General features: G+C 48.1%; 1 protein-coding gene across 2 annotated transcripts; it reads right to left on the bottom strand.

Moving 5' to 3' along the window:
* Positions 1-24: 24 nt before the first annotated feature.
* On the bottom strand, positions 25-19,909 carry rnf168 (ring finger protein 168). 2 transcript variants are annotated; one of them, XM_005462726.3, is made up of 8 exons: positions 19,627-19,909; positions 19,187-19,425; positions 17,321-17,519; positions 17,027-17,097; positions 12,385-12,540; positions 12,135-12,220; positions 6,024-6,105; positions 25-1,328 (listed from the first exon to the last, which is right to left on the bottom strand). In XM_005462726.3, the coding sequence occupies exons 2-8, from the start codon at positions 19,331-19,333 to the stop codon at positions 741-743; spliced, it is 1,329 nt and encodes a 442-aa protein (XP_005462783.1). In that variant the 5' UTR covers positions 19,334-19,425; positions 19,627-19,909; the 3' UTR covers positions 25-740. The 2 variants fall into 2 exon arrangements, with proteins under 2 accessions (XP_005462783.1, XP_013121271.1); XM_013265817.3 differs by having other exon boundaries at positions 19,187-19,375.
* Between the last annotated feature and the right edge of the window lie 657 nt (positions 19,910-20,566).

Below are 20,566 nucleotides of genomic sequence, written 5' to 3'. Positions count from 1 at the left end.
TTAGTGTTAGAAAACAGGAAACGATGATGTCGATGGTTTATTTCTCAGAAAAACAAAAAGACAAACAGGTTGACACAGCAGCCTCTTTAATCCCTCCCACTGTATGCTGCGGCCATGTGCCGCTTAAACGGGTGAGTGCTGCATTCAGGTGACCCTGGGAAAAACAGAAACTCCCACTTTCAACATTCAAACCATAAAAATAAATCAGATGTAGCGTCACATGACCCACTGCAGTCAGCATGCATTGTATCCCACAATGCCTCACATTTTATCATGTGACACCATTACACACCACCCAATAAATCATCAACAAGTTAACCAGACGTGGACGGCGTTCTGGGCGGAGTCACAGAAGCTGGGGCTGGAAACAAAATGGTGACTCTGTGTCACCTAGCAAACGGGTAAAAATAACCTGACAGCACTGAGTCCTCGCCAGCGCTTCCACCAATGAGAAAGAAGCGTTCCAGCTGGATGACCTGCAGAGGCAGGAAGTCATTCTCCAACAGCAACTTTAAAACACATGAACTCTGTTCACCATTCCCGAGTGTGCGTTCACTGCCATCAAATCTGTGGACCGCCGTGCGCTCACCATGATGACTCACAGGTAAGAGGCAGCAGCGTGTCCACAAACTTCTGGTCAGGATGTGTTTTAAAGTAACAACAGCGCTCAGGTAGACAGCTCAGTTTATTCATGCTCCTGCAGGAAGGGGGGGGGGGAGGAGGAGCAGGCAGAGGACAGCTCAGCTGCTGAGGGTGGAGAACATCTCAGTCAGAAGAGTCTGTTTGCTCCCCTTCCCTGAGGAGGAGGAGGAGGAGGAGGAGGAGGCAGCAGAGGGCTTGGCGGTGCAGTTCTTTGGCGTTCTCCTGGAGGGTCTTCCTGGCATGATAGAGGTGCGGCCCTCCTGCTCAGCTCCTCGGTGTGGTCGGAGCTGGTAGGCGTCGGTGGAGCCTTTGCTTCTGTCAGTGGCACACCGTTTCTCCTCCTGGTCGAGCTGCTTCTGCAGGATCAAAGCGAGCTGTCGGTCATCCTCCTCCTGCCTCCTCCTCTCCTGTAGCTCCTGTTCGGCTGCCTCCAGCAAGGAGAAGGAAGAGGAGCCAAGGAAATGGGGAGAGACTCGCTTGGTGTCTGCCGTCACCTCCTCTGTGGCCTCGAGCTCTGAGCTCTTCCTCTTCACTGATGAACATCCTCCGTCTCTGATTGCCTGACTCCCTGGCTGACGCTCAGCCACCTCCTCAGGTGGGCGGAGATCGGTCTCAGGCCCATAATAATCCAGCTGAGGTGGTCTTCGTTCTGCCGGTAGCGCTGCCTCTGAAACAAGGATGTTCTCCTGAAACAGGAAGTCACAGACATGTCGTCACTGCCACGCTCACATGTAGATCCTGTTCACTGAACATAAAACGCACGGTGGTGTTTTTATGTCTATTATTTACTCCATTAACCGAGTAATGGGATAAAGCTACTTTATTCTTATTAGTGAGTAATAACAAATATTCAAAAGAGAGAAAACTAGATAAAACATCTGTCAAAACAACAACTAAACTCTTTGATTGTATTGAAGTGCCATTTGTCTGACTTCAACACGCTGGTGGGCAGCTCTGAACACCACATCCAGAACACCTTGGATTGTGTTGAGAAGGTGAGAGATGTCATGATGGAGACAGATGAAACCATGGTCTTGTACGATCTTACATCTCTCTTCACTTGCATCCCAGTCACGAAAGTGTTGGAGGAAGTTCATAAGAGATTACAGGATGACCCCAACCTCAGCAACAGGACCACTCTCAGCATCGACCAAGTGTGTTTGAGCTGTGTCTTAATTCCACCTACTTCACATATAAGGTCAGTACTACAGGCAGTACTACCTCTCCGTGAATCGCTACCTTATCGTGGTGGAGGGGTTTGTGTGTCCCAGGGATCCCAGGGGCTATGTTGTCTGGGGGCTTTTGCCCCCTGGTAGGGTCTCCCATGGCAAATTGGTCCTGGGTGAGGGACCAGACAAAGAGCGATTCAGAAGACCCTTATGAAGAGAACATCGAGGGAACAGTTTACCCTGCCGGGGATAGGGTTACCGGGGCCCCGCCCTGGAGCCAGGCCCAGGGAGGGTGCCCGAGGGCGAGAGTCTGGCGGCCGGGCCTTAGTCCATGGGACCTGGCTGGGCACAGCCCGAAGAGGAGACATGGGCCCATCCTCCCGCAGGCCCACCACCCGCAGGAGGCGCCATAGGGGTCGGGTGCATTGTGTGCCGGGCGGAGGCCATGGTGGACTGATCCCCGGCTGCCAAGACTGGCAATAGGGACATGGAATGTAACCTCTCTGGTGGGGAAGGAGCCTGAGTTAGTGCGTGAGGTTGAGAGGTACCGGCTAGATATAGTCGGGCTCACCTCTACGCATGGCTTGGGCTCTGGAACCAGTCTCCTGGAGAGGGGCTGGACTCTGTCTCAGTCTGGAGTTGCCCCTGGTGAGAGGCGGCGGGCTGGGGTGGGTATTTTAATATCCCTCGACTTGCTGCCGGTACGTTGGGGATTTTCCCGGTGGATGAGAGGGTTTGTTCCCTGCGCCTCAGGGTCGGGGAACGGGTCCTGACTGTCATTTGCGCTTATGCGCCGAGTGGCAGTTCAGAGTACCCAGCCTTCTTAGAGTCCCTGGGGGGGGGGTTACTGGAAGGTGCCCCACCTGGAGACTCTGTTGTCCTGCTGGGAGACTTCAATGCTCACGTAGGTAGGTAACGACAGCGAGACCTGGAGGGGCGTGATTGGGAGGAACGGCCTCCCTGATCTGAATCCGAGTGGTGTTTTGTTATTGGACTTCTGTGCAAATCATAGTCTGGCCATAACGAACACCTTGTTCGAACATAAGAGTGTCCATAAGTGCACGTGGCACCAGGACGCTCTAGGCTGCAGGTAGATGATCGATTTTGTAATCGTATCACCAGACCTTCGACCATATGTTCTGGACACTCGGGTAAAGAGAGGGGCTGAGCTGTCAACTGATCACCACCTGGTGGTGAGTTGGATCAGGTAGCGGGGGAGGACGCTGGACAGACCCGGTGCACTTAAACGCGTAGTGAGGGTGTGCTGGGAACGTCTAGCAGAGGCCCCAGTCCGCGAGATCTTCAACGCACACCTCTGGCAGAGCTTCAACAGCATTCCGAGGGAGACTGGGGACATTGAGTCCGAATGGACGATGTTCAGCGTCTCCATCGCCGAAGCTGCTGCATTGAGCTGTGGCCGCAAGGTGGTTGGTGCCTGCCGTGGTGGTAATCCCCGAACCAAATGGTGGACACCAGAGGTGAAGGGAGCCACCAGGCTGAAGACGGAGTCCTATCGGGCTTGGTTAGCCTGTGGGACTCCGGAGGCAGCCGACAGGTATCGACAGGCCAAGCGGAATGCGGCTCAGGCAGTGGCTGAAGCAAAAACTCGGGTGTGGGAGGAGTTCGGAGAGGCCATGGAAAAAGACTTTCGGACTGCCTCGAAGAGATTCTGGCAAACCGTCAGGCGTCTCAGGAGGGGAAAGCGGTGCTCTACCTGCACTGTGTATAGTGCTGGCGGAGCGCTGCTGACGTCGACTGAGAAAATTGTCAGGCGGTGGAAGGAATACTTCGAGGACCTCCTTAATCCCAATGACACGTCTTCCGCGGAGGAAGCAGAGTCTGGGGATGAGGGGAATGACCCGCCAATTTCCGGGGGCGAGGTCACTGAGGCAGTTAAACAACTCCTTGGTGGCAGAGCCCCTGGTGTTGATGAGGTCTGCCCCGAGTTCCTGAAGGCTCTGGACGTTGTAGGGCTGTCCTGGTTGACACGCCTCTACAATGTTGCGTGGAGATCAGGGGCAGTACCCCTGGACTGGCAGACCGGGGTGGTGGTCCCCATCTTTAAGAAGGGAGACCGGAGGGTGTGTTCCAACTACAGGGGGATCACACTCCTCAGCCTCCCTGGGAAAGTCTATGCCAGGGTGCTGGAAAGGAGAGTTCGTCTGATAGTCGAACTTCGGATACAGGAGGAACAATACGGTTTTCGTCCTGGTCGCGGAACACTGGACCAGCTCTTTATCCTCTCAAGGATACTTGAGGGTGCATGGGAGTTTGCCCAACCAGTCTACATGTGTTTTGTGGACTTGGAGAAGGCATTCGACCGTGTCCCTCGAGGTGTCCTGTGGGAGGTGTTGCGGGAGTATGGGGTGTCTGGCCCATTGCTATGGGCCATTTGATCCCTATACAACCGTTGCAAGAGTTTGGTTCACATTGCCGGCAATAAGTCGGACTCGTTCCCGGTGGGTGATGGGCTCCGCCAGGGCTGCCCTTTGTTCATAATTTTTATGGACAGGATTTCTAGGCGCAGCCAAGTGGCAGAGGGCTTTCACTTCGGTGGCCTCAGAATCTAATCTCTGCTTTTTGCGGATGATGTGGTTCTGTTGGCTTCATCGGGTGAAGGCCTCCAGCTCGCACTGGAACGGTTCGCAGCCGAGTGTGAAGCAGCGGGAATGAGGATCAGCACCTCCAAATCTGAGGCCATGGTTCTCAGCCGGAAAAGGGTGGAGTGCCCACTCCAGGTCGGGGATGAGTTCCTGCCCCAAGTGGAGGAGTTCAAGTATCTCGGGGGTTTGTTCGTGAGTGATGGGAGAAGGGAGCCGGAGATCGACAGACGGATTGGTGCTGCGGCTGCAGTGATGCGGACGCTGCACCGGTCCGTCGTGGTGAAGAGGGAGCTAAGTGTAAAAGCGAAGCTCTCAATTTACCGGTCGATCTACGTCCCTACCCTCACCTGTGGCCACGAGCTGTGGGTAGTGACCGAAAGAACGAGATCGCGGATACAAGCGGCAGAAATGAGCTTCCTCCGAAGGGTGGCTGGCCTCTCCCTTAGAGATAGGGTGAGAAGTTCAGCCATCCGGGAGGGGCTCAGAGTAGAGCCGCTGCTCCTCCACATCGAAAGGAGCCAGTTGAGGTGGTTCGGGCATCTGACAAGGATGCCTCCTGGGTGAGGTGTTCCGGGCATGTCCCACTGGGAGGAGGCCCCGGGGCAGACCCAGGACACGCTGGAGAGATTATATCTCTCGGCTGGCCTGGGAACGCCTTGGTGTTCCCCCGGATAAGCTGGAGGAGGTGGCTGGGGAGAGGGAGGTCTGGGCTTCTCTGCTTAGGCTGCTGCCCCCGCGACCCGGCCTCGGATAAAGATGGATGGATGGACTACAGGCAGAAACATGGGTGTGCCATGGGTTCCCCAGTTTCAGCCATCGTGGCCAATTTGTACATGGAAGAAGTGGAAAAGAGGGCTTTGCTATCATACCCTGGAACACCACCAAGAATACATCTGTCACCATCTTACAATGCTGTGATTGCAGCCATTCCCCAACTCTGTGAGTGGGACTCATGACCATTGATCAGTGGTTGTTGATCAATGGTCATGAGAATGTACATATTAATGATGAACGAACTGACCTCCCAGCCCATTGTTCCTTCAGTGGGCTGGTTTCAGTCATTATACAAATGTCCTGTTTATAAGATTGAGACCTGCAGTCAGCTGAGACTGAAGAAGTCACCTGATGATGATGATGAAACGTTTCTTAAATGAAAATGAAAAAAGATATATATAAATAATCTCAAGTACAGACAAAGTCAAATAAAATAAGATAAAAACACGAACCTTTACCGGAAGGCTTTCTGACATTAGTCGGAAGCGAGTTTTAGTGCTGCTGAAAACAGATGTCATGATGGTGTAGCCATTAATATTAATAATAATTCAGTGTCCATCCTCACACCCTCAGGTACTGGCCCGTGTACATCTTTACTGGTTTGTGAAAAAGGCTTTTATTTTTACATTTTCAAACTCCAACCAATTTCTTCCTATTTTCCTTCCCACTGTCACCAAAGCCCTCGCTCGCAGCAGGTCATGTGATTGTTGGGTTTTTCTGTTTTCTTGTATTGTTGTAGGATCTTTGACTTACAATATAAAGCACCTCAAGGTGACGGCTGTTGTGATTTGGTGCTATATAAATAACACTGAATCAAATAGAAGTTCAAACTCACCTTGTTGGACACATGGCTGGAGGTGGAGCTACAGGTGGAGCTACAGGTGGAGCTGGGCGGAGCCACTCGGGGGGACAGGAACCTGAAACAACAAATAGAGATGTGTGAGGTCATAGAGATGGCGTTCCCGACACAGCGAGTTATTTGTCCATGGTGTGAGTAGGCACTTCCTCAGTGTTTTTAATTTCAGTTTGACATCACATACTTTCAAGATGGCGCTGGAGCAACAGCGGCCTTTCGTCTATTCGAGAGCAAAGCTGCTGGCACTAAATACAAAGGCACCGGCATGCGACACAGCATCCTGGCCGAGCTACAGAGGCCACGAGACTGGAGCGAAGCTGAAAGCGAGGAAAGTGGATCACTGGAGGCGATTCAAACCATCAATCCCGACAGTGATAATGGGCGACGTGAATTCACTACAGAACAAGATTGACAACCTGTCTGCTCTGAACAACCATCCAATCTACCGTGAGTGTAGCTTGTTTATCTTCACGGAGGCGTGGCTAACCAAGCTAACGCCAGGGACTAACGTAGAGCTATGTGGATTCATGTCTGTGAGAGCCAATAGGGACAACAGGTCAGTGGAGAAAGCAGAGGTGGGGGACTTACTGTCTACATCAACAACAGATATTGTAACCCTGGGCGCGTCTCCGTTAAAGTATCTGTATGCTGTTCAGACCTGGAGCTGCTAGTCGTTAACATATTATCTAAATTGAAAGTTCAGTCATGTGATCTGTGTGTGTGTTTAGATCCCTCCCAAGGCCGACGCAACAGCTGCCTGTGAGGAAATACACACAGCAAGACTGCAGACACAACACCCCGAGGCCTTCATTATTAAATGTGGAGACTTTAACCATGTCACCCTGGACTCTGGCTGCTTTTCACCAGTTTGTGAATTGTTCCACACGGAGCAACAAGACAACTGACCTACTGTATGCTAATGTGAGAGAGGCATACAAAGCCACCCCCCTCCCCCCACTAGGGAAGTCAGGCTACGTCCACACGTACACGGGTATTTTCCGTTTTCGTTTAAAAAAAATAATCCCGTCCACACGTAAATGCAGAAATGAAGGAAAACGCTGCTAGGAACATGCCAAAACAACAGTTGGCAATATATTCCTAACCGTGTAGAAATGTTGGCCAATCAGAAGTCTAGAAGCCTCGGTAGGAAACAGTAAACAAAGATGGCGCATAGAAGCAGAACCGAGTCGTATGTGTGGAGGGACAGTAACTGTGTATGTATGTAAGCATTTAAACACTGCAGAGAGTACAATTAACAGTAACAGTATTGTAGAAATTCATTTCACCGAAACAATAACGTGGCGCACACCTTTGACGCTGCGTTTTCTCCGTTTTTCTTGTCCACGCGTAAATGCAAAAACGGAGTTTTCGAAAATATCCACCCTGGCAGGTGTTTTTAGAAATCTCCGTTTTCAGTGACTGAAAACGCCGTTTACGTGTGGACGAAAGGTGCAAATGCATAGAAAAAATACCCGGGTACGTGTAGACGTAGCCTCAGACCACAAACTGGAGAAGGCAAACGAACTCAACAACTTCATCAACAGGTTTGACCAGCACATAACCCCCCCGGACATCATGACATCCCCCTGGACTCTGGTATAGTCTTCCTCTTAATTTTAGACCTGCACAAACATTTTAAATTGTTACTAAAGACACATTTTTATGGTCTGGCTTTTAATACATGTCAACCTAAACATTTTGCTTTGAACAGCCTTAATTGTTGTTTTTGTTTTTATTGACTTATTTGTTTTTCTGTATTTTACTGCATCGTTTTGCATTTTACTTATTTTAGTGGAAATGTGCTGTATAAATAAACTTGACCTTGACCTGTACCTAAGGGAAAGAGCAGCGTCAGGATCCTGTTCCTATACTTTTCTAGGGCCTCCATACAATCCGGCCCCGTCTGCTCCAGGAAAAACTGAACAGGATGCAGGTGGACTCCTGCCTGGTCGCTTGTATCTCCAACTACCTCACTGACAGACCACAGTACGTCAGGCTGAAGGACGTCACGTCTGGCACTGTGCCACAGGAGCGCCACAGGGAACTGTGCTGTCCCCTCTCACCTGTGCATCATATTCAGAAGTTTGTGGATGACACAGCCATCATGGGGTGTATCTCAGGTGATCAGGAAGAGGAGTACAGGAGTGTTGTGACTATAACTTGGCTGAAAGCTGTGTGTGCAGCTGTGGGTCCGTCAATTCCAGTGGCGTTTCGGGTACGTGCACCTTTAGATCTTTATAAACTGGGGCGTTGCTGTGTTGCAGACTAGTGTACGATCACGTTGCCACTTTAATGATATTCCAGTACAGGCGATCAGAGACGTACCGACATACGGGGCAAATGTTTGAAAACTAGAGACTTTCTGGAAAGAAAAGAAAAAACCCAACCGCTCTGTAAAGTCTTCTTCTCCTCCTATCTCAACGCTGATGTGGTAGTGCTGTCTGAGTGGTGACACCTGCTGTTCAGGTGAATACTGCAGCGGCATAAATACAAGTGACTGTGTGATGATTTTGCAGCAGTGTCAAAGCAACCAACGTGAAGGCTATACTGGCACCTTGACACCTCATCGACCAGTAAACTTGGAGCAGCTGATCAATGTGACCTCTGGTATGTTTCAGGTAAAGTCATGAAAACAGGACAGACTGAACTACTGATCAGGGTTAAAGGGGGAGGGGCTATCTCTGAGTTCCAGACCCATCTAGGACTCTCACAAACACATCACTGCTGAAACGCATAAGACCTGCCAGTAAAACCATCAGAGTCTGGCCGAGTGGGGCTGTCTCAGCGCTGCAGGACTGTTTCGAGTGCACAGACATGTTCAAAGAGGCAGCCACCCAAAATGGCTTCTTGGACCTGGACAAGTTCACTGAATCTGTGACCTGTGACATCAGTAAGTGCACAGAGGATGTAACGGTCTCCAGAAACATCACCACGAGAGCCAATAAGAAACCCTGGTTCACTGCAGCAGTACATGCATGTCTGAGGGAGAGAGATGCTGCTTTCTGGTCTGGAGTTAAAACAACTCTCAGAACAGCCAGAGCCAGCCTCTCTCATGCCATCCGGAAAGCAGAGCGTGCACATGCACAAAAGATCCAGAGCCAATTCCACAACACAAAGGACTCACACAGTTTATGGCAGGGCATTCAGGCCGTCACACAGTACAAGCCTGCACCAAGCAGCTATGATGGAGATGTCACACTTCCTGAGGAGCTGAACAAGTTCTACACACGGTTTGATGCACTGAATAACACGTGAGTGAAGAAAGCCACGCCCCCCCACCACCGACCAGACCATCTCTCTGCCTGCAGCCGATGTGAGGAGATCTCTCACCAAGGTCAACCCATGGAAAGCTGCCGGACCAGACAACATCCCAGGTCGCGTGCTGAGAGACTGCGCTGATCAGCTGGCCGATGTCTTCACAGACATCTTCAACTCATCGCTGATACAGATGATCGTTCCAGCGTGCTTCAAGTCCACCACCATCATCCTAGTGCCAAAGAAATCCTCAGTATCCTGCCTGAATGACTATCGTCCCATCGCCCTGACCCCCATCATCATGACATGCTTCGAGAGACATGGCACACGTGAAGAGCAGCCTCCTCTGCTCACTGGATCTGCTGCAGTTTGCATACTGGTCGAACAGATCGACCGAGGATGCTATTTCCACTGCACTACACCTCTCCCTCCTGGACAAGAAAGACACCCATGTCAGAATGCTGTTCATAGACTTTAGCTCAGCATTCAACACCATTATCCCCCAAAAACTGTTTGACTAACTCAGCAAGTTGGGACTGAGCACCTCTCTCTGCAACTGGATACTAGATTTCCTGTCAGAGAGGCCTCAGTCCGTCTGAATCATCAGGCTGAGCACAGGAGCTCCTCAGGGCTGTGTTTTCAGCCCTCTGTTGTTCACTCTCCTGACACACGACTGCACCGCCCTACACAGCTCCAACCACATCATCAGGTTCGCTGACGACACAAGCAGCTGGCGTTCTGGTGCAGCGAGAACAACCTGTCACTGAATGTGGACAAAACCAAGGAGATGATCGTCGACTTCAGGAAGACTCGCTCCACCCACACACCACTCAGCATCCAGAGTTCCACGGTAGAGATTAGAGCTGGGCGATATAAGATTTTTTTATATCACGATATGTTTTTTTCATTTCAGGCGATAACGATATATATCACGATATAAGCCAAATAACTATATTTGTAAGATTTAAATGTGCCGTTGCTCACAAGTAAAATGTGAAATAATTAGCAGGTTGTTTTAATTAAAATATTTATTTCCCATAATAAGTTCAACAGGGTAGATGTACTTAAGGAACATGAGACTTCAGTTTCAGATAAATAAAGGCAAATATTGCAAACTACACAAAAGGCAGCCGCTAAAGCGTTTAAGTTTCAAAATAAAACAAACAAACAGACTAAATTGTCAATTCCACTTGGAAACAAAATATTAATTCTAAAAATAAATCTTAGCTTGTTTTACAGAAGAACAGACAAAATTGACTAACTTTTGTCAATATCAAATAAACTGAGAACTAAAAGGAAATTCTCAATCTCTCCTTGTTGTATAGTTTAGCTTTTCAAACAGTTTTAACAGTGACTTTAGTCTGACAAAAGCCGAATGACGAATCAGCACTTTCAGTCAGAGATTGAGCATGCACCGCTTTATTGTATTTCCAGACTCGCTTTCGGCACAATTTACAGTGCGTGCTACTCTGTTTTTTGTCAGACTTGAAATAGCCGAAATACCTTCACACTACGGAACTTCTGTGGCCCTTCCGTTCGACAAGCTCTCCGGCATTGGAACCATCATCTGTTCTTTCTTCGGTAACCTTCGCTCACGCTCTCGGTTGATTTTTCTCTAGTCGGCAAACTCATTTCCTTCATTACCCGGGCTGCACGGCTGCAAAAACAAATACACATGTGCGCCTTGGCGCTTGTGCTGTACGTAACAAGTCACGTGACGTGACTCTGCGGCTGTGATTGGTTCGGCTCTGCGCTACTTAATTTGGATTGGCTGTTCTTTTTTTTTTTTTTTTTTTTTTTTTTTTTTTTTTTAAGAGGACAAAAGAGATGAGGCCTATCGCAATAATTTTTCAATTTTTTTAATTTTTTTAAAATTTTTCTATTGAGAAAAAGTTATTTTGCAATACATATCGTTATCGTTCTATTGCCCAGCTCTAGTAGAGATTGTTAACAGCATCAAGTTCCTGGGAGTTCACATCTCAGACGACCTCACCTGGAGCACCAACACCACCTCCATCACCAAAAAGGCCCAGCAGTGCCTCCGCTTCCTGAGACACCTGAAGCGGGCAAACCTCCCTCCTCCCACCCTCACCGCGTTCTACAGGGGCACCATAGAGAGCGTTCTGACCAGCTGCATCCCCGTGTGGTTTGGAAACTGCAAAGTCGGCAACCTCAGCCAGCTACATGGGATCGTCAAAGCAGCTGCCAAGATCAACAGAACATCTCTCCCTCTGCTACAGGACATCTTCCACAAACGCTGCATCAGTAAGGCCTCCTGCATCGTGCGTGACCCCTCACACCCCTCACATGGACTTTTCTCCCTCCTCCCATCTGGCAGATGCTATCGCAGCATCGGGGCCCGATTCTCCAGACTGCGAGACAAGCCATCAGACTCCTGAACTCACTACCAGCTCCCCCCGCCCACCACACACACCCACACAAACCATTAACTGATTCTACTGCACTCCACATGCTACTGCCTTTGTAAATACAGATGCTGCTCTATGGACAATCCTGCTCATGTTGGTCACTATAAACCACTTCAAGGCCACTTTAAATCTCAATTGTAAAGTTAGACTGTTATTGATCCCTTTTAGCTTAACTGTATATTTACTCCTCTTACCTCAGTCTCAAAGTTTATATTTATTTCTTACTCTTCCTATATTTATTGTTGTTTGTTGCACTGAATGGAACTGGAGCCTCGACGTCTCTTCTCTCTATATACTGTACTGTATATAGCAGAGATGACAATACAGTTTACTTTGACACACTTAAGGGTCATGTGACTCTAACCACTCTTCCTCGATGACCTTGATCTTTAAAACAGTCGCTTACTTCTCGATGTGTCCCACAGAGGCCGCCTTCTTCTTCTTCAGTGGTGTCACAGCAACATGACCCCTGTCCTCGAGAGGAGGAGGGTTCTGCCGAGGAGGGAAAGAGAGGGCGATAAATTTCCTCAGAGAAAGAATCTACCAACTGATCACTGGTCAACAAGCTCAGAGTTTCTGATTGTTAATCAAACATGGGGATTTTCTGTGAGGCATCTGTATCTATAAGCCTCTCCCAGTGTGGACCAATCACTGACTAGCTGATCACTGAGCAGTCTGGCCAGCCGCTCGTCTTCATCCCTCCTCTTCCTCTCATCCCGCAGCAGCTGCTCTTCCTCAGCCAGCAGCCTCTGGATGTACTCCTCACTGGCCTTCCTCTCCTCCTCCTGGAGCTCCCGCTTCTCCTTGGTCAGCTGAGAGAGGACAGACACACCTGAGATTTACCTGAAGGACCAAAGTGTGTTCATCAGGAAGTCAAAGGTCCTCTTTGGGTCAGACGACACATAAACCACAGGCCATCATCACAACAGATCTCACACATACTTTAAGGCCATCCAGGACCTTTTCAGACCTTTAGGCCGAGACATCAGAGAGTGAGAGCACAGACATATGAAAGTCAGTGACACACACACACACACACACACACAGGAGAATATGGATTCTTATTACAGAAATGTGTTTAACCCACTGGAGGGTGCTACTGCAGGCTGAGAGCTTCAGTCACAGGTGAGAATAACTATAAACGTGTTATGGCCACGCCCACCAATGGCTGAGCGGTCAGCTTTCACCCGTCCTGCAACAACAGCAGTGATGGTGAAAGATCATTTCTTAAGTATTTAAGTTTTATTAGTTTTATCAGTGATTTGTGCTATCTACTGTACAATATAAAGCGCCTTGAGGCGACTTTTGTTGTGATTTGGCGCTATATAAATAAAATTGAATTGAATTGAATTTAGATCATTTATTACAGATCGTAAAGTAAAAGTGCACATTAGCATAAACTCATAAACAAAGGTACACAATGACATGTTAATAACTTAAATTATTACCGAGGATGAACATTATGAGCAGCCTGTGAATAAGACCTCTGACCACATAAGCTCACACCGCAAAAACACAACAGCAGCAGCGATGATGCTGGCAGGGTTTAATGTGGAGGCGGAGTCTATTTATACCACCAAGAGTAAAGAGGCGGAGCCTTACTGAGACTGACGCAGCTATCCTATCACATGTGGAAGCAAACAGGGGTGAGTCTAAAGAGGGGAATGGGGTGTATTGCACCATATTTATTTGGAGGCTTTCGTAACATTTTTTAGATTTAAAGTGAAATATTATAAAATACTCTATTACTTAAACTGCACTAATATTTGAAAGTGTAAAAATAAAAGCTTTTTTCAGAAACCAGTAAAGATGTACACGGGCCAGTAACACTGTGACCTGAGGGTGTGAGGATGGACACTGAATTATTAATATTAATGTCTACACAATCATGACGTCTGTTTTCAGCAGCATTAAAACCCGCCTCCGACTAATGTCAGAAAGCCTTCCAAGAAGAGTAGGGGTAATTTTTTATGGCTTAATTTGGATGCTGTATATATTTTACTTGACTATACTTGTGATTATTTGTATATTTTTAAAGAAGATTTTGTCTGTAAAAGTTTAAAATTTCAATACAGCACACAATTAAAGCTAATCAAAGGGTTTGACAGATGCAGGGTTAGGGTTCTCTTTTGAATATTTATTATTACTCATTAATAGGACAAAAGTATTTATCATCCGATTACTTGATGGAATAATCAATAGCTGCAGCCCTACTCACAGCTGCTACGAAACACATTAAAAAAAATAATTGTAAAAGTCGAACAATCACAGGGTTTTATCTCCTCGCCATCAAACCTGCAGCACCTCATCAGCGTCCCCTGCTGTTCTGCACAGCAGCTACCCGCCCACTTCTTCACACATGTGGACACACACTCCCAGCTCTGACCTGGCTCATCAGCAGTAATTATTCGTCTTTTCACTACCTACAGTTCCCTAAATATTTACTGATCAGCTCTGGCCCACATTAGAGCAGCCTTGACTCACAATGCCTGTAAACAGCCAGGTGTGTCGCATTAGTGGTTTTACATTCTATGGGGTCCAAATTAAGTATAGTCAAGTATTAATTATAGTCAAGATGGCGCTGGAGTGACAGCAGCCTTTCCAAGTACCTCTGCAGCACCGCACCTTTTCTTAACTTTTAACTTTTTTTAGCCTAGGCTTTCAAACTTTATTTCACCTTCCTCTAGTTACTCTACTTCTACCTCTTAGATATAGCGATACAAGATGGATAATGCACTTTTTAAAACTTCTGGAAACAGCTCCAACTATTTGAGAGCGGAGCTGCTGGCACTAAGAACAAAGGAACAGACCGGCATGCGACACAACATCCCGGCTGAGATAAAGAGGAGCTACAGAGGCTGCAAGGCTGGAGCGAGGTAAGCGGATCACCGGAGGCAATTCAAACCATCAATCCCGACAGTGATAATGGGCAACGTGAACTCACTACAGAATAAGATTGATGAACTGTGCGCTCTGAACAACCACCGACACCGATATTGTAACCCTGGACACGTCTCCGTTAAAGTTTCGGTATGCCGTCCGGACCTGGAGCTGCTAGCCGTTAGCTTGCGGCCATATTATCTACCTCGGGAGTTCAGTCATGTGATCTGTGTGTGTGTTTACATCCCTCTGAGGGCCGACGCAGCAGCTGCCTGTGAGGAAATACACACAGTTACAGCAAGACTGCAGACACAACACCCTGAGGCTTTCATTATTATATCTGGAGGCTTTAATCATGTCACACAGCATTCTACTCTGGCTGCTTTTCACCAGTTTGTGAATTGTCCCACAAGGAGCAACAGGACAATTGACCTACTGTATGCTAATGTGAGAGATGCATACAAAGCCACCCCCCTCCCCCTACTAGGGAAGTCAGACCACAACCTGGTTTACCTACAGCCACAATACACACCCCTCGTCCAAAGGCAGCCTGTCACAACACGCTCCATCAGGAGATGGACCCCAGAAAAGGAGAAAGCTCTGAGAGACTGCTACGACACCACAGACTGGGATGTGCTTCTGAGCCCACATGGTGAGGACATAGAGGGGGCGACACACTGTCTGACAGACTACCTCAACTTTTGTGTGGACACAGTCGCCCCTGCTAAGATGGTACGGTGTTATCCTAATAACAAACCGTGGGTAACACAGGAAGTCAAAGCTGTCCTCAACATGAAGAAGAAGGCTTTCAGGAGCAAAGTGAAGGAGGAGATGAAAGCAGCACAGCAGGAGGTGAAACGCTGCCTGAGGGAAGCAAAGGACACCTACAGGAGGAAGGTGGAGCAGAAGTTGGAGAGGAACAATATGAGGGAGGTCTGGAATGGTGTGAAAACCATCACAGGCCACAACACCAAGAACAGCTCAGTGGGGGGGACTGTGGAGAAGGCAAACGAACTCAACTACTTCTTCAACAGGTTTGACCAGCCCACAACCCCCCACCCTCACCTTCACTACAGAGCCCTCTCCCCACTCTCCTACCTCCCTCGCTTCCCCCCCTTCCTGACACTATGACACCCCCCTGTGTGCTGCTGAACTTGGGGAGCCGCTACAACGAGTCTTCAACCTCAGTCTGCGACTGGGGAGAGTGCCCGCCCTCTGGAAGACATCCTGCATCGTCCCGGTCCCCAAAAGGAACCGGCCCAATGAGCTGAATGACTTCCGACCGGTGGCACTGATGTCACATCTTATGAAGACTCTAGAGCGGCTCTTCCTCAAGCTCCTCCGACCACAGGTACAACATGCCCAGGACCCACTACAGTTCGCATACAAGGCGGATGTCGGAGTGGAGGATGCCATCCTGTACCTCCTACATAGAGCCCACTCACACCTGGACAAGGGAAAAGGCACGGTCAGGATCCTGTTTCTTGACTTTTCCAGTGCCTTTAATACCATCCAGCCCTGTGTGCTCCAGGAGAAACTAAACAGGATGCAGGTGGACCCCTGCCTGGTCGCTTGGATCTCCGACTACCTCACTGACAGACCACAGTACGTCAGGCTGTATAAAAAAGCCCAAAGCCGACTGTATTTCCTCAGGAGGCTGAGGTCTTTTAACATCTGCAGGAAGCTCCTGAGGATGTTTTACCAGTCGGTGGTTGCTGGAGTACTTTTCTATGCTGTGGTGTGCTGGGGGAGCAGCACAGCAAAGAAGGACTCATCCAGGCTGGAAAAACTGATCAGGAAGGCTGGCTCTGTGGTCGGCATGAAGCTGGACACTCTGGTGTCAGTGGCAGAGAAAAGGACACTAAAGAAACTGCTGGACATTATGGGCATCCTCTGCACACGGCCATAAACAACCAGAGGACAGTGACAGGTTGCTTCTCCCAAAGACAAGAACCAACAGACTTAAAAACTCCTTTGTCCCACATGCCATCAGACTGTTTAACTCCTCTCTGCAGGGGAGAGGGAGGGGAGACAGGAGGACAAAGGAGGGGGGACAACTAAGCTGTAGTGCCTCTTCACTTCACTGTGCAATACTTTTTGTTAATAGTCAATGGTGCAATAGACTTCAATACTTGAAATGTGCAATTCCCTTGTATTCTTATTCCTATTTATTCTATTTATCCCTTTTGTATACTCTGTATTTATATATGTGTATATATATAATATTCTGCTCACGTTCTGTAACTTCTGTCGGTGCTGTGCTTTTGGAAACCGAATTTCCCAGAGGAACCCACCCAAGGGATTAATAAAATCTTATCTTATCTTAAGTCCCTGGGGTTCGTGTAACACTGAGGCCGCTGCACATTCTCACACATCCGGAGCAAAAGACTGTGTGTGTGTCTCAGAGACTGAACTCACTTTGGTGATCTGGTCTTCGTACTCCTGCCTCAGCTCTCCAGGTTCACTAACTCTGCGGAAACACACCAACGCTGCCCACACGCACACACACACACACACACAGAGTGGGTTCAACGTCACATTGACCTGTAAGAAAGCAGCTCTGCATAGTTCATGTTTCACAGTAATCCTTCTTTTTCTGAGCTTCCGTGAAACAAGCTGTTTGCCCCTCACCCTTTACAAAAGCAGTACCTTTTCAGATTGGCTGCCCCTCACAAACAGCAGTTTCTAGCCATACACTTGTGTACGCGTTACCTGAGTGGGGGTCCTCGACCTCGCCCTGCCCGCTGAGGCGATGCTCGCACTGTCGGGGGAAGCAGGTTTGGACCCGTCTCCACAGTGTCTCGTTCACTAGTGTGTTGTTCCTGCTGTGTAACCTAGCCCAGGTGGAAACCCTCTTCCTGCACATGGGACAGCACAGTGTGGCTTTATCCACCGACTCCAGGAAGCACACCTGCACAGGTACACACACAGTCAGGCCTAGTTCTGCCGGAGCGCCCAGAGGAGAAGTCATGTGACTATAATGTGTAAGGTCAGGCTGAAGGTACTGGCATCCAGCAGACCTTTGACCTCTGACTTTATTTAAAACCACTTCTTCAGTCACAGGAAATGAATCAGCCTGATGATATCATTCAAGGGAGAAACGGAAACGCACACACACACAAAAAAGGTCCTGACTACTGCGGCACATGCACGCACACCCCCTAACCCAGGGGTCGGCAACCCGCGGCTCCGGAGCCGCATGCGGCTCTTTAGTCCTTATTTTGCGGCTCCTGGTGGTTTGGGAAAATAGAAGAACTATTTCGCTGAAGTGCATTTTATTTGTGTTTAGTTCTTTCTTTTAACTTTTAGTTCTAAATTGGAAGATTATTGTGATTTTGAAATATAAAAATAAAATTATATTCTATTATTTTTTTATCGCTCAAAATAAGCGTCACACTCGCAGAAGCCGGTATACCCGCCGAAACGCCGTGCATTTATCGAGACTTTCGACACCAGGTAGGCCAATTATGGATCTTCGGATCCACATTATGTCGGCAGCTGTTCTCCACCGTGAACTATGTTAAAAACAAACACCGCTCACGCCTCACAGACGCTGTGCGCCGAGGTTTGGAACCAGAAGTCTCATTGTAAACATATCACTGCAGACCCGACGATGTTTGCATGGACATGCTTTTCAGGATCTCTATATTGACCACTTTTCACACACGGTTGCTGTACGCATAAAGCCGGCTGTAGCTTTTCAGCTCACAGCCCAACAACACAACAGCAGAGAGCGCACAGGCTTTAAGGCGGCGAGGCGCGATTGCGGGTGCCGCTCAGGTGCGTCCGACTCCCATGCAGCGGCACTGCAGACTACGCCCCGCCACACACATTAACAAGGTAAAATAGATATTTAGGCAGAATTTTGCAAATATCTATTTTTTTTTATTTTTTTTTTAGCAGCATAGTGCTTTTTTTTCCAATTACTTTTTAAAAGTCAGGTCAAGGCTCCAAAAGCCTTAACCTGAAAAGAGTGGCGGCTCACAACAGTTTTTGTTTGCCACATGGATCATTTTAGTTCAGCTGGGTGTCTTTCCTTTTGTTATATTTCTTTAAGAGTTCAAAATGTGTTAATTACATAAATAAAATGTAATTTTCTCTGTAGCACTTCATGGATTACATAAGCAACACACCTTAGTTGCTCTGTGGATTCTTTTAAAAAGCAGTGAAAAACTTTTCTGTTCAAACAATCCTTTTGTTGATCTACGTATTTTATATTCTTTACATTATTTACATTTGATCTTTTACATTGTGTATAATGTCTATTGATTGTATTGTTTATTTTAATATTTGTGTACAGCGCTTTGTGACTGCCTGTCTGTGAAAAGCGCTTAATAAATAAACTTTACTTACTTACTTTAGTTGTTCACACAAAGCACAAAGTGTTATCTTCATTTTAGATTTCAAAAAGTATTTGTGGCTCCCAGTGTTTTTTTTGCGTGGAAACCGGGTCCAAGTGGCTCTTTGGGTGTTAAAGGTTGCAGACCCCTGCCCTAACCTGTCTGTGCAGACACCTGCTGGTCGTGCAGGTAGCTTAACACACCTGAGCTACACGCACACATTGTCTGTGTGTGTTACCTTGCAGAAGGTGTGTGTACAGGGCAGTGTGACGGGCTCCATGAAGATCTCGAGGCAGACGGGACACAGACAGTCTTCTTTGGACAGCGTAGTCTCCTGGCCCCGCCCCCCTACGTCCGAGCTCTCAACCTCTGACACCGGAGACATCTTCCTCCTCTTCTTAGACGTTACAGCTCAGCAAGGCAGGACCTAAACTCAGTGAGATAGGTAGTGCTGTACTTCCTGTCTCCAGGATTGAGCTGTCAAAGGAAACGTACTCGATTACTGCTCAATACTACCCCCTGTGGCAGCTAGAGCCCGCTGCTGACCTCTGACCCCAAGGTCCGCGAGCCAGTAAACAATCCACTCCTACCACAGCACCTAACGGGGTCAAAGTTCAGCTAGCTCGGGCTCAGGTGTCTGTGTTTCGGAAGTATGCCGTCACGGTTACTTGGACTCACCTGAGCTGCCGGGCCGTTTGAAGCTTCCGTGGATGCTGACGTTAGCTTCGTGTTATGTCCGAACTAGCAGCTGTCTGTTGGCGGATTAAGCAGCAGAAAAACAGTGCCAAACTTCTTTTTTCTCATGGGAAACTGCCACGCTTTACCTGAGACCAACGCCTACACTAAGACTCTCTGAGTTTCGCGGAGTTTAACCGACTTTACTGCAGCTAACCGGCTAGCACCGAACACCCGCGTGAACAGGCTGTCGACACAATGCGCATGCGCTTTACACCAAAACAATTTTTTTTAAATTAACTTTATTGAACACACAATGAGTATACAACATACAAACAGATGAAGTATACAAAAGAACAGAACATGAACATACAAAACCAGAGGTAAAAAAAAAAAATTATATGAGTACACGCAAAAATTCACATATATATATTGTTTTGAGAGCCTTTTTGTTGGTGACCAAAACAATTTTCCCTCCCTCTCTCTCGTCGCTCTCTTTTCTTCTTCTTCGTGGATTAACCCAATTCTCACGGAGCGCCCCCTGCTGTTCACAGCTCTACAAGCTCAGTTACTGTAGTTAACTTACACAAACCACAGATACCGCAGCAAACCCACACACATACTAACGTTTAGAATATAATAGAATAGCCCTTTTTTTTGTCATTGTACATGTTGTTCAAGTGTGGGTGCTCCACACCGACTGTGCATGGAATAAAAATATAATAAGTAAGACATCAGGAATAAATTACAGACAAGAGGAGTGTTTGTTTACAGTTTGAATGGCCCAGGTGAAGAAGCTGTTTGTAAGTCTGCAGGTGTGGGACCTGACTGACCTGAGTGCCGTCAGGTGGAGAGCAGGGTGCGAGGGGTCAGCTGTGATGGACCTGGCTTTCTTGAGACAGGAGGAGTTGGCGAAGGTCCCAAGGGTAGTGTGACCAACCGT

The sequence above is a fragment of the Oreochromis niloticus genome, linkage group LG14 (genome assembly GCF_001858045.2).
Source record: "Oreochromis niloticus isolate F11D_XX linkage group LG14, O_niloticus_UMD_NMBU, whole genome shotgun sequence".
NCBI classification, from domain to species: domain Eukaryota; kingdom Metazoa; phylum Chordata; class Actinopteri; order Cichliformes; family Cichlidae; genus Oreochromis; species Oreochromis niloticus.
This window is presented reverse-complemented; position numbering and strand designations above follow the sequence as displayed.